The 14,656-nt window shown below is 47.5% G+C and overlaps 1 protein-coding gene across 1 annotated transcript in view; it reads right to left on the bottom strand.

The window, feature by feature from the left end:
- The window catches only part of B3GNTL1 (UDP-GlcNAc:betaGal beta-1,3-N-acetylglucosaminyltransferase-like 1), a 186,602-nt gene that overhangs the window by 55,168 nt on the left and 116,778 nt on the right, over positions 1–14,656 (bottom strand). Inside the window, 1 exon segment of the mRNA XM_006869612.1 lies at positions 5,716–5,811. Coding sequence (XP_006869674.1) covers positions 5,716–5,811 — 96 coding nt within the window.

Genomic DNA, 14,656 nt, shown 5'->3' with positions numbered 1-14,656 from the left:
TGATATCTCTCGTTCCAAGGCCTCTTCTGCATCCAGCTTGAACCTCTGGAAGTTCTCTGTCAATGTATGATTGTAGCCGTTTCTGTATTGCCTTTAGAAAAACTTTACTCGCTTGAGATATCAAAGAGATTGTCCGATGATTTCCGCATTCCGTTGGGTCACCTCTCTTTGGAATGGGCACAAATATGAATCTCTTCCAACCAGTCGGCCAGATAGTTGTCTTCCAAATTTCTTGGCAGAAATGAGTGAGTGCCTCCTGTGCCGCCTCACTTTCTTGAAAGATTTCATCCGTCTAGACAGGATGAAAACCACTCAGTGGGTGGATGAGTGGGTGGATTTTGTTCCCCCTCTCCCCCGCCCCCTCAATCTACACTCCCTCTTGAAAACTTGTAAGCCAGTCACTTTGTGTGTAGGGCTCTTTTTGATGCTCTGCAGCCTCCCTTCCCTTCTGGGTCCTAAGTTAGACCCAAAGAGCTAAGTTGCAGAGGGAAACAGTCTAGTTCAGAAGGATTAAAGAAAGGCCAACCAAGGGCATATGCTCATATGTTGTTGTTGTTGTTAAGTGCTGTCGAGTCAGTTCCGATCCATAGCGACCCTGTAGAGGGTTTCCAAGGAGAGGCTGGTGAGCTTGAACCACTGACCTTGTGGTCCAAATCGACTCTGCAGTCTATCTCCATTAACACACAGTGCCACCCCAGGACTCCATATACTCATATGGCTGCTTAGTAAGCCAGGAGAAGCACTCAGAAGGTAGGCATGTGGTGCTAGGAGAGACAGAGTGTGACTGCCAGCCTTTCAGGAATAGGGAGCCAGGAGAATTTCTTGAGCGTGGGATAACAGGTGTGAAGCAGCATCTGAGGAGCCCAACCAACAGAGGTTGTGGGAGGCTCAGACAGCTGGGAGGCCACTGAAAAGAGCTTCCACTGTGGGTGTGGTCAGGAAGCAGAGGGAAACCAGGGGGCGAGTAGCTGCTGATTAGGGCCATTTCAATGGCCCTGGAATGTGGATGCCAGAGCTCATCTGTTGAGATGCTGAGGTGATCACTGCAGTGGGAAAATGTAAACTCAGCCAAGATAAATCCTGAATCACCCAAAAAAGGGAGCCAAGTTAATGTTTAACAACATATTTTCTATTAGAACTAAAGATTTAGGATGGCAGCTGACAAAGAAAGAATGGAAACTGAGAGGGCAGAAGATGGTCCTGGAGAAAAGCCTGCGTGGGAGTCTGGGCGGAAGTCAGCAAGTGTCTCTGGGATCTAACATAAGGATAACAATGCTACAACCTTAACAAGCCCATCACTGATATCAGGGACTTCAAAATCTATGTTGGGGGGGGGGCGGGGGCAAGTCAAAAGGCCCTGCTATAAAACCATGTTGTTGTTAAGTATCATTGATAGCAAGCCTCTATTGGTTTTCTAAGGTTGTAAATTTTTGCAGGAACAGAAAGCCTCATCTTTCTCCCACAGAGCAGCTGGTAGGTTCAAACCAGTGACTTGGAGGTTTGCAGTTCAGTGTTTATCCTACTGAGCCACTACACTCCCTGTCAAATTATAGAACCCTTTAGTAAATGAGAACACCAAAATGTGGAGTTCTATTGTTTCTCCTATAGCCTCCAAGTAGCACGACACACTTCTGACGGCGGTGTTTCCATCAGCGAATAAGGAAGACCACAGAGGAGAACTGATGCAGTTGAGTCACGCTGTTGGAGAAGAACCCTGAAAAGCCCATGGACCGCTAGAAGAACAAACAAATCTGTGTTGGAGGAAGTGCAGTCAGATGCTCCTTAGAAGCCAGGACGGCCAGACTTCATCTCATACTTTGGACTTGTTCTCAGGAGGAACCAGTCTCCGGAGAAGACAGCATGCTAGGTAAAGTGGAGGGTCAGCGTAAAAGAGGAGACCCTTCAGTGAGATGCTCAAGCTTAACAAAGACTGTGAGGATGGTGCAGGATGGGGCAGTTGGACATAATGAATAAGGGGGCTGCTATGAGTTGGAACCGACTTGACTGCACCTAAGTGCTAGTGCACTAAGATGTAGGATTTTCCCTCATTCACCACACTACATACTAGAGTCCTGGTGTGGTGATGTAGGATAAGCACTGGACTACTAACCACAACGTCAGTGGTTCATATCTACCAGCTGCTCCTCAGAAACACTATACAGAGTCTCTGCAAGTCAGAACCAACCCAACAGCACATACCAACGTCATGCTAGATACCACGTTGTTGCTGTTAAGTACTGTGGAGTCGGTTCCGACTCATAGTGGACCCTGGACAGGGTTTCTGAAGTTGTAAATCTTTACGGGAGCAGAAAGCCTCATGTTTCTCCCGTGGAACAGCTGGGACTTTCGAATTGCTGACCTTGAGATTAGCAGCCCGATTCGTAACCACTGCCTACGCTACCAGAGCTCCTTAAATATCAGGGGGGATGTTGCAAAAGACATAAATGTGGAGTAACACAGGAGCACAGTACGGCAGTGGCAGGATTTAAGGAAGAGGAGTCTTCAGTGCTGCTCTAACTACACCCCAGCCATGAAGGTGTGTCTCCAGGAGGAAGGAAGAGACATAAAGCTGGGGGCGGGGCAAGCAGAGGAGCCAAGAGGTGAATCCAAAGTCAGTACCGGGATGTTCCCAAGGAAGGCAGCAAGAGGAGATGTGTGGAGGTGCAGCCAGAAGGTGTCGGGGGACGAGGTGGGATCCACCCAAGCCCACTCGTCTCCGCTCACTTTGTTAAAAGATACAAAGCAAGGATGCAGCCCTAAGGGCCCAGCCACCTGTTTCAAGGTGCCAGGACCTCATCTAAGATGGCCCGGAATCAGTCCCACCACGACTCTCCTCAATCCTGGGGGATTCAGGAGGTATAGGTGCCTCGAGAACATTCCCAGTAAGAAAAGGGATGTTAACTTGAACCAGTCCCAGAGGCACTGTCAAGAACCGAACACTTTTGAATCGACGCATGTCCAAAGGTATGGACAACTGTCTTCTCCTTTGAGTTTTTCAGGAAGGAGTACGGTTTTAGCTTTTATAGTGCTGTTTTCACTTTGAATATGGTAAATGTCTAATAAAACATTTAAAGTAGACATACCAAAAATCACGCCAAAATATTTGTACTTTCACATCATCAATGCGATTGCATTTAAACCAGGAACATCACTGCCATGTGCAGCCAAGTCACCTGATTAAATATCTGCAGTGATTTCTGATTCAGACACATCTTTCAGTTACTTTATGCTGGGGAACTCCAGACTTCCATGTCCTCTGACACACTAATGAAGAGGAAGCTACCTTAATTCTATTACATAATCCTGGTTGAAAATGTGCCTACTCCATCAAAATAGACTTTAGACCGTGTTCTCGGTGTCTAGTTGCATAGTTTCCACATGACTCACACTTGTACCAGAAAACCAAAAACACTGCATGAGTGTGGGTTCAGCAGTTAGAGAACATGCTCTGCTCACTTTCTCTCTAAGCTAGCTCTTCCTGATGTGGCCCTGATCTCCTGCCCCCCCGGCTCCAGGGCCACCGCTGGGCGGCCAGCAAGGACCCATGGCTGATCTGAGTCCCGAATGTGTAATGTTCAACATCCAGTTAGGAATAGGAGAGCTTTCGCTATGTCGCTATCTCCCTGCCCCCAAGAGTCAGTTAGACTTCTTTGATAGGAAAAAGATGCCATGTTTTAAAACCCTGTACATGTGCTAAGGCCACGTCTCCCGTGGGAAGACAAAGGGAAACTCCAGTGACCAGCTGCACGCTCTTGTCTACATGTGTAATGTGGCACTGCGGAGCCCTGGTGTGAGGCTGAGGGTAAGCGCTGGACTGTAAAGTCAGTTTGAATGGCAAGGTTGGTGGTTCAAACTCACCTTGGAATCTGCTCCTCGGAACTCTCTACAGGGTCGCTATGAGCCGGAACTGACTTAACAGCACCAAACAGTAACAAGTACAGATCACATGCTGACTAGAAGATGGGTTACCTGGTGCCACTGAGTCTTGGACGGAGCACAACAGCCTCTTTGGGTTTTCAAGGCTGTGATGTTTACCGAAGCAGATCACCACACCTTTCTCCATCGGAGATGCGGGCAACAAGCAGCCAACTACTGTGCTACCAGCACTCCTTTGAAAGATGAGAAGAGGCAGGCAAATCTGTAGCCAGAATGTGAAACAGTCTTTGCACCTAAGTTCATGCAGAAGGTGACGCCGTGTGGTCTCTTCCCAGACAGCTAAAGGGCCCCTGTCCCGGGGGGTTCCGTGTCATGTGGGGCCATGTTCTTGAGAGGTCCATGGGGGCAACCATGTGCAGGAAGAGACTGTGTAGCCCTCTGGTGGGTCAGGCAGCTCTGTCATACCTAATCATCAGTATCTCTGAAGAATTTTATGAACCCCACCACGACCACCACAAAACGAAATCTCCCACATGAAATCTGAGATGCTCTCTTGCCAGGTGACTAGCTGGTAGCAGCTGGAAAATTAATTCACTTTCCCAGTTCCAAACAATGAAAGGCCAAGGATGAACAGTCAACTCCTCAACATACTAGAATCAAATCTACATGGAAAATGGGATGTTTGAGAGCCCACCTGTGATGGGAGAGACCATAGCGTGTGACTGGAGAGAATGTGGCACACAGTGAGGTGGTAGGAGAGAACACGGCACAATGTGGCTAAAATGACTCTGCATAATCAGAGTTTAAAACAAACCACAGGACAGGGGTGGCAGGAAACTCATCATGTCGTGTGCATGCCGGTGTGTTTCCCTACAACCTCGGTGTTAGAACCAGGCAGCCTGTTGCCTGTAAAACCCACAGCTGGTGTGTCGATCCCAACTGCTCCACGGGGTTCTCACGGCCGCTACCTTTACAGATCATGATGGCCTTGTCTTTCTCCTGTGGGATGGCTGCTGCTGCCTTGGAACCACCCGTCTTTCCATTAGTAGCCCTGTGCTTAACTCATCTTGCCACTGGGGTTCCTTCTGGCCTACAATAGGGAGAAGAGTATCTATTCCTTCTAAGGAGGGGTGTGGCTAGAGCAGAGCAGAGGGGCAGACAAGAGGAGGGGTGGAGAGATGGGGCTTAGGGAGGGCTGCACGAAAGAAAGGGGAACAGAGACTGCAGAGCAGCAGATGCGGCTGGTAAGGGACATGGAGGCACTAGAGGAGGAGACCCCCTGCCCACCCTGTGCCTAACATCAACCCCAGCCCCCAAATTCTTCAACTGAAGCATCCATAAGCTCTGAAGACTGGAAGATAATTTTTCTAGATTCATCTCACAATCAACTCTAAACTTAACATGATAAAATCCCAACTTCATTTTATAATTTTGTTGTTTCCATGAAGTACTAAGTGTGACAAGACTCAGATTTCTATTAATTTATAAATGCTACAAAGAACAAATGAAAGCAAACATGTTGTGTCTACTGGTTCTTCTAATGACAGGCATCAACGGCTCAGAGTCTGACAAAAAGTCCTTCCCCAAGAAACCATGCATCCATGGGCTCTCCACACCACAAGCTTCTATTGCCTTGTCCAGACATGAAGCAGTCTGAAACCATTAGAAGACATGCATGTCTCCAACAGCAGCTCCATACTATCACAGCCGAGACCCATGCTGGACAGTTCCTGCCAACAGCCAAACACACACGGCAATATGAGGTAGATACTGTTGGCAGAAATGCTCACGTGGTTAGGGGCACACAGGGACTAAACATGGCAGAGAACCGGGACATACCTGGGTGAGAAGCTGATTAGCCGACAGCTGGTTGATCCAGCGCGTGTATCGCTCAGTGGAGTTTGGGGGGTCTCTCCTCACCTTGCAGCCAATAATCTGTAAAACACAGCAAACACATAGCTTGAGAGGAAGTTGAGAGGACATGCATGTACATGTACACACACACACACTGGTGCTGGTAGGCACGTATGTCCCCCTAGGCCAAGGTGGGCTAGGTAGGCACTTTCTAGGACACATGAGACAGGCACGAGTTCAGGAACAATCCCTGCACTGGAAGTCTTGGTGGAGAACAGGCAAACGCTCTCAGCTGGACCCATAGCATTTCCCCCCAAACTCATTCAAGTTAAAATGGTTCACATGCAAGTGCAAAGTTTGGATTTACTTCTAAGGTGTCTCAGCCACTCACTTCTTGCACCCTAATTCCAAGAGGACCCAAGAAAGCTCTACCACAGCTTTGAGGCAGCAAATTGAAATAATCCCACTGGCGACATTTATAATCAGCCTCACAAAAATCAACCATTAGGTGCAGGTCAGCTGGCTCTGACTCACAGCAACCCGAGGTACAACAGAATGAAACACTGTCTGGTCCTGTACCACCCCAGGGTTAGGCCCTATGATGCTGCCACTGTACCAATCCACCTCACTGGAAGTCCTCCTCTCTTGTGCTGACCCTCCACTTACTTTACACCAAGCATGATGTTCTTGTCTAGGGACCGGTCCCTCCCGGTAACAGGACTAGAACATGTGAGATGAAATCTCGCCACCCTTACTTAAGGATCATCCTGAGACAGATTCGCTTTTCTCCGGCATTCCATGGTGTATCTATTCCATGGTTAGAGAACAGTGGACAAGGAATGACGACTACTGTAGAAGAACTGATGCATTTCAGCTAAGTTGCTGGAGAAGAATACTGAAAGGCCCATGGGCTGCTAGAAGAACAAACAAATCTGTGTTGGAGGAAGTGCAGCCAGGAGGGGGAGACTCTGCCTCTGTGGAGGGTCAGTGAAAAAGAAGACAACCTGCAGGTCCATGGGACCATCAAGCCAGAAGAGCGAAAAGTGTGACCCTACCCAGAGAGGCAGTGAGGCCAGGCATGGAGACAGAGATGATGGTGTGGAAAGATGGGAGTGGTTGGGGACACGGGACTCAGGGAGGAGAGGAGCTGTTTGCTGACAGCCAGGGGGCGGGCGGGCCTGTGGGGTGTATCCTTTGGTTATTTGATGATGCATGGAGGGGACTGTAATCATTGCAATGAAATGAAATATGATCAAATGAATGTGAAGCTGAAGTGGGACAGAGGCAAATAATGATGTATGCACAACCTCGGAACAACAGAGCTCTGCGATACAGAGATTGAGACATGGCTGGAATGGGGAAAAGGGGGTAAATGTTAAGATGATTGGCTATCTTTTGGATCTTGGTTTCCCTGGCATACCATTATAAACTAGACACTGGAGGGGGAGAAAAAGGAATAGCCAGAAATATCACCATAGAAAGCTTGTAAGTCTGTCTTCTGCCTATAACTGATTGGAATATCTAAAATGGGGCTACAATATGCCCAGTGAAGGCGGCTTCCTGCGGAGCCTCTGCATTACATAAGACTAGAGGTGGAATCCTGAACCTCATCCAGAATCTCCTGAGGGGAAATTTCCACTTGAAAAGACAAGCAGACCAGCCTGGAGCAGCCAGAAGAACAGACGATACTACTTGAAAGAAAGACAGGAAAAACGCAAAACTATAGCGGCAGACCAACCAATTATTACAAGAACAAACAAGTGGCTCACCCAGGAGACATCAAGGCAAGTGGTCGGGTCCCCTCAGGGCAAACCTCCTTCTAAGACTAAGGCTCAATGAGAATACACACTCTGATTGGTGACCACGTTCGTCACCGATAAGGGAAAGTGAGGGAAGAGCAGCAATGAAGCTGCGAGCTAAGACCTACAATGTTCAAAAGACTCCTGTGAACTGTGGTGGAGACCTGGTTGGCCAGCAGGGTGGCAGGTACAGGGGACTCTTGGACCCAGAGTCAGTGACATAGCCACAGAGGACTAGAGTGGAGAGTGAAGTGTCCAACTGATAAGAAGAGATGGCATATACACAAGAATGCCCACACTTGCAGATAATACCCACTTGACCTGGCTTCAATGACTGGATGATCAGAGCTCAACTAGTAGAAGAAAGAAGAGGAAAAAAAGAGTAATCTGATACAATTTCATGAACTTGACCTACACCTATGGACGCAGTAGCTCAAAAGAGGGAACAAATCTTCACAGCAAGGATCATTCCCACCCCCTCCACACACGGAAAGGACAGGGATGGGCAACTTGGACATTGGCTACCCAGAATGGGAGAGCTACGAAGGTAAGAAGTGACTGGCTTACAAGCTTTCAAGAGGAAACCTAGATCCAGAGGGCGAGGAGCAAGGCAGAATCTCCACTGAGTAGTATCCAATCTGTCTAGATGGGGCTGATGAAAGGAGTTGCGATAGGTCTCTTGTGATACAATAGTGAATAATTGTTATCAGGACTGAGTGTGAGGATTGGAAATGTAAAGGTAGACGTTTTGTAGCAAGGAGGGGAGTGAATAACTTTGCAGTCTAGGAGCGGAGGTCCCTGGGACCATCAAGGGAGAAGAGCGGAGAACGGAAGCCTACCCAGAGAAGCAGTAATGCCAGAGATGGATGCAGAGACGATGACATAGAGAGATGGAGTGGCTGGGGACTTTGGACTCAGAGAGGGAGCGAGCCTGTGTGCTGACTACCGGGGGTGTACCGTTTGGTTGGTGGATGATTCATGGTGGGGATTGTAACCATGGCAAGGAAACGATATGCGATGGGATAAATGTGAAGCTAATGTTCTCTCATGTAAACTATCACATAATTCACAATAAAGCATTAAAAAAAAAAAAAAAGACAACAACGACCACCAACAAGACAGACTGACAAAGTGACAGCAACAATGAACTCAAACGTAACAAAAATTGTGAGGATGGCACAGAACTTGGCAGTGTTTCGTTCTGTTGTGTCACTATGGTGGAACTGAGAGTGTTGCTACACGTTGGAATCGACTTGATGGCACCCGTGACAGTTAAGGTTTGATGTCAGCTTGACTGGGCCAGGATTCCTAATGGTTTAGCTGTTGGTAGTGAACTCCCTGATGACTGGCTATGATAAGCCAATCAACTGAAAGGCTGTTTCCTTGTGGGTGAGGCCTGCTCCCAATGTTAGGGAGACACATAGCTCTCTTTCCTGTTAGATCTGGATCTGGAATCTAGGTCAGCCTCCAACCTCTGGTTCTTTGAACCTGAGCCAGTGGCCTGCTCTATACTGTGTCTGTCTGCCACTGCACGGAGTGCACTTGGAAGCAGAGCTAGGGACAGTCTGCGGTGCTTGCACCCACTTGCCGGGAAAACTGGCCCTCTATGCCCTCTGCTGCCACCCCGAGTGTTTTCTCCACACTGCTGGCTCTGCAGTGAGTCTGCCAGGGCCTAGGTCGCCCCATCACTCTGCTTTTGAACCCACTCCGGCACCGCATTCCTGCTCTGTGCCCAGACTGTATGCTCATCTGCCTTCTGGGTCTACCCGCAGATCTTGATTCACCTGGCCCGGACCTGGGACTTCTGTGGGCCCCGCCTGCCAATCTTGGCTCAGCTGATCTGGACTTGGATTCTTACACCTCTACAGTTGTGAGCCATTTCCTTGGTATAAACTTCTCTTTGTATATATGCATATATAAGTTGTTTTTTTTTAAGGTTTTTATTGTGGATTGAGTGAAAGTTTACAGGGCAGCTCATCAGTTTTACATTCAACAAATCATACACCTTGTTTCATTTCAATTATTATATCCCCCTCCATGTACCAACAGTTAACAGTATTTCTCTCTATTCACTTTAGCTTTAAAAAAACAAAACAAAACCCAACACTCAAGAAAATATAATAATTTACACTTCCAAAGGGCACATTCTGAAAGTCTGCCTCCTGGCCACCAGCTCTCAGTCCCTTTCTTCCCATGAATCTAGAGTCCTCAGCTGCTCCCTCTCTCCAGGACCCCATCTTTGCCTCTGTCTCTAGCTTCTCTGGATAAGGTCCTGCATTCTGCTTGTGCTCTTCTCTCTTGATGGTCCTACGGTCCATCTGTTTCTGGACTGTAAGATTAATTGTTTCTGGACTGTAAGATTAACCACTCCCCTGTTTTGGTTACAAAACTTCTAACTTTATAATTGTGACAGTTGCAATTAGTCATAACAATTACTCACTATTGAATCATACAAATCTTATCCCCATCTCTTTCACCAGACCCATCTACACAAGATGAAAACTATTCAGCGGGGACTCTTTCTTTCCCCCACTCTTAAACTAAACTTCCTCTTGAAACCTTGTAAGCCAGTCACTTTGTGCCTTTACTGCCCCCTCATTTTAGGTAGCCAATGTCGAAGTTGCCCATCCCTATCTACCCTGCGTACAGAGGGGATAGCATTGATACTTGATGTGAAGACTCCTTCCCTCTCTGTTGGTTTTTAGAGTTACTACCTCCATGATTATAGGTCAGGTTCATCAAATTGTAGCAATTTACTTTTGTTTCCTTTATCAAAAAAAAAAATTTTTTTTTTTTTTTTTGGTAATCTTCTTCTAGTTGGCTTCTGATTATCAAGCCATTGAGGCTAGGTCAAATGGGTACTGTCGGCAGGTTTGGTGTTACGTATTGGTCCAGTGATGAGATTTTTGTTTTCTTTATATTGAGGTGCAAGCCATATTGAAGGCTGTGGTCTTGATCTTCATCAGTATTTTAAGCTCTCTTCACTTCTAACAAGAAAGGTTGTATCATCTGCATATCACTGGCTGTTAGTGAGTCTTCTTATAACCCTGATGCCACATTCTCCTTGATATAATCCACCTACTCAGATGATTTACTCAGCATACAACCGTGATACTTTTAAAGCGTTCAATATCCCCTGGTTCTGGTCTAAGATGTGTGTTTTAGTTCATTTTTATCATGCGCTGGCAGGAGGGACAGAAAGAACGTCTAATAAGACTTGACCAAGGACTGAGGACCCATGAGTCACCTAGACTTCATGGGGTGAGGACCCTGTCCCTCCACCCTTGGCTATGAGTGCTTTGAGGCCCGGTCTCCACAAGCAGCAGCCACTGCTGGGATAGCCAGCCAAGGCTCCCATCTATACCCTTGCTCGGCTCCACCTCCTCGGCCTCACACCAGAAACACACCCTCTCCTCACCTGGCACACCCTTAACCCTAGCATAGTTCCTGCCTTGGTTCCTTCCGTTTTGCTCCATTTTAGCCAGAGAGAATAGTAGATGCTGCTTTTGCTGAACTTACTGAGCAGGCCAGGCCCCTGTTCTGACCGTAAAACATATCCGTGGGACTTTGCTCTATCTCTCCAGAAAACACACATTGAGGGTAATTATAAATTGTGCTTCACTCTAGAATTGTCTTTCTAGGAGGCATAACAAGGGTTTCCTGGATCTATTCTGACCAACACCTGTTGTTGAAACTGTCTCCTGGTCTTGTCAATGTTAATGCTGTCAAATCAATTTTGAAATCATGAAGCTCCATGCAGTAACCTTTCCTAGGGGGTTCAGGGCAACCGCATTCTGTAATACAGAGAGTCAGAGTTGACAGCACACAACAGTCTTTAAGGAAGCCCATCACTCCGCTTTCTCCTGGGTAGCCTCTGGGTGGTTTCAAACTGCCAACCTTTGATTATCAGTGAAGTGCTTAACCATTGTGCCACCAGGACCCCTTGGCTTGGCTATACTGGCTTGTAAAGATATTTTGAGGGTTTTTAAAAAAAGGAATATGCTGATTGAAAGCACTGCGACAGAAATCCTCTATTTCAAAAGGCTTTTCTAAACATGAAGATACAGAGGCTTAACTCCCGTACACAAACACCATGACCCCGAGACCCAGAACCACTACTTAACGAGCAGCTGGCGCGAGGTGAAAGACGACAGTCAGGACTCACCATGTGGGGGGGGGGGGGCTTTAGTTGGTCTCGGTCATTCAAATGTGAGGGCCCAGTGCCCCCCAGCCCCTTTCTACAGTTCCATGCATCTGTGAGAGCCAGGCAGTGTGAAAATGGAGCTTCTGAGGTTTCAAGTCCGTGACCTTCATCAGCCACGAATGCTGGTCTACAAGCGTGGGTTGGCCTTAACAGTTTTAAAAGCACGATGGCCTAGGTCACAGAGTGTAGAAAGGCACCATTATTAACCTTTCCTTCCTGAACAGCATCTGCTCTTTCCAGAGGAAGAACTAGACAGAAGGAGACCTGCTTGGGCAGGAGCTCCAGGGAGGCAAACAGACATGCTGAGCTGGGCTCATCGCCTGTGAGCAGCAGCCCACCCCAGTGCCTCCTTGCACACCAAGCCCAGCAGGTAAATGCCAGGTCAACACAACACCTGTGTGCAGTAGGCTGGGCCCAGCCCAGCGCCTGTCTGCAGCAGGTTAAAGCCTACCGGCCAAGTGCCTCAGGTGCAGCAGGTAAATGCTGGCCCAACCCAGTGTCTTGTGAGCAGCAGGTATGGCCGGCATAGCAGGTGCTCAGTAAACAGGATGCGTGAAAATGGGCTGTGCACGGAACTAAATGAACTCTTTCCAACACCTGGCAGGAGAAGCTGCTCCTTTCAGGTCTCAAGAAGTCTTGTCAATTCTTTTGAAGGCATCATGCCAAAAGGTAGAGGATAAAGGGAATGTGGGAATTTGCACCCATAAGCAGGGGGCCCAGAGAACTCTGCCAGGAGGGTACCCTGAAAAGAGGAGCCACTGCTGCATCTTCACGCTAGACACACTGAATCGGAATCTGTAGTTTAATAAGATCCCCAGGTGATTCTTATAGAACCCCAAGCTCTAGGGATCTTGTTAAAATGTAGATTCTGATCCAGTGTACCTGTGGTCAAAAGGCAAATTCCCAGCAGAGGGTTGAACTGGAACGAACCGGCCCAACCCAGATCCACAGGTGAACATCACCATCTCTCTGAATGTATATGGGATTTCTATTGTGGTTACGAATTGGGCTGCGAACCACAAGGTCAGCAGTTCGAAACTACCAGTTGTTACGCGGGGGAAAGATGAGGTGTTCTGCTCCCGTAAAGATTTACAGCCTCGCAAACCTGGTACAGGGTCGTTATGAGTCGGAACCGACTCCACGGCCCACAGCCACCACCATTGTTGTTGTTGGGCACCATTGAGTCAGTTGTGACTCCTATCGACCCTGTGTCTAACAGAATAAACACTGTCCAGTCCTGCGTCATTCTCCCAAATGATATGTGTGAGTCCACTGTTGTCACCACCTTGTCAAGCCATTTCATAGGGGATCTTCCTCTTTTTCATTAACCCTCCATTTTACCAAGCATGATCTCCTTCTCCTGACAACATGGCCACAGTATGAGAGACCAAGTCTTCCCATCATCACTTCCAAGGAGCAATCTGGCCATGTTTCTTCCAAAACAGATTTGTACATTCTCCTGGAAGTCCACGGTACTTTCAGGATTCTTCATCAGAATTCAAATGCATCAATGAATTATGACTCAGAATCAGCTTGATGGCAGTGGCTGGGTTGAACTGGTTCATTCCAGTTCAATCCCCTGCTGAGAATTTGCCTTTTGACCACAGGTATACTGAATCAGATTCTAAATTTTAACAAAATCCCCAGATCTTGGGGCACAATAAGAATCACCTGGGGATCTTATTAAACTACAGATTCCGATTCAGCGTGTCTAGGGAGGAGATGCAAATTCTCATCAAGGGGCTGAACCAGAATGAATCAGATTCATTGGGAACAGACTATGCCAGGCCCACCCCTCCCTCTGGGGAACCCCCCCCAGACCACCTACAGGGGTAGCCCCAAGGGTGTCAGGAAACCACAGATGAAGGGACCAGGTGCAGATGGGCAACCATACATGGCTGATGAGTCCTCTAGGGAAGACGGGTTTCAGAGACACACCAGCTGATTTTGGTTAGTGCTGAGCTTGATAGTGCATGTTCAGGCCAGGGGATACTGATGCTCTCCACCCCACTCCACCCAAAGTCTACACAACCAGGGACACTTCCATTTTATCCCTCCTCCACATCTGTATAGTCCGCAGGCACATGTACACAATACACACACACACACAAACACACGTACACACATGCATATGTACACACACGCACACATGTGTATATACACACACCCATGTGTATATGCACACATGTGTGTATACACACGTATACATATGTGTATACACATATGTACACACATATGTATGGGGGCAGGGAGCCTGATCAAAAAATGTCTAAGGCTTCAAGAACCTCCCTCATGGAAACTCAGGTCTGAGGGTTAGAAAACAGGGCGGTGTGAGGCCCACGCACTCCTGCTGCTGCTGTGTTTCCCCTGCAGTGTATACAGTCAACAAGAGAACAACGTAGAACTTTTGGTGAGTAAGAGACATACATGGTAGTCACCGTCCTGGAGAGGACCAAGCGCACATGTTCAGACATGGCCAGCAGGCTGCAACCGACCAGGTGAAGGGGAAGAAGTGGTAACCCTGAAGGACCAGTTCTCTTTGCCTTTGAAAATGAAGGCAAAATCAATGGACTTACCGAACTTGAAAATCAACACACACAAAAGTCCAAATGACTACTTAAACAGAGTGACTAGACACAAATACTGTTCCAAAGTCCATAAGAACATTTTTTCTGAAGTTACTTTGTACTACTCTGGAGCTTAGAGATCTGTTAGAACAGCAAGTTAACTCCTGGTACCCAATTCTGTCTTCATCCTCTAGTGTATAACAAAACACCACAGGAAATGACTGTAGCAAACAGAATTCATTCTCACAGTTTAGAAGGCTAAAAGTCCGTATTCAGGGTGCTAGATACAAGAGAAGTCTTTCTGTCTCTGCAGGTTCTGTCGGAAGGTCCTTGTCATCAATCTTCCCGAGTCTAGC

The sequence above is a fragment of the Chrysochloris asiatica genome, unplaced genomic scaffold, assembly GCF_000296735.1.
Source record: "Chrysochloris asiatica unplaced genomic scaffold, ChrAsi1.0 scaffold00132, whole genome shotgun sequence".
Taxonomy (NCBI): domain Eukaryota; kingdom Metazoa; phylum Chordata; class Mammalia; order Afrosoricida; family Chrysochloridae; genus Chrysochloris; species Chrysochloris asiatica.
Note: the sequence above shows the minus strand (reverse complement) of the source record. Positions and strands in the feature narration are given on the sequence as shown.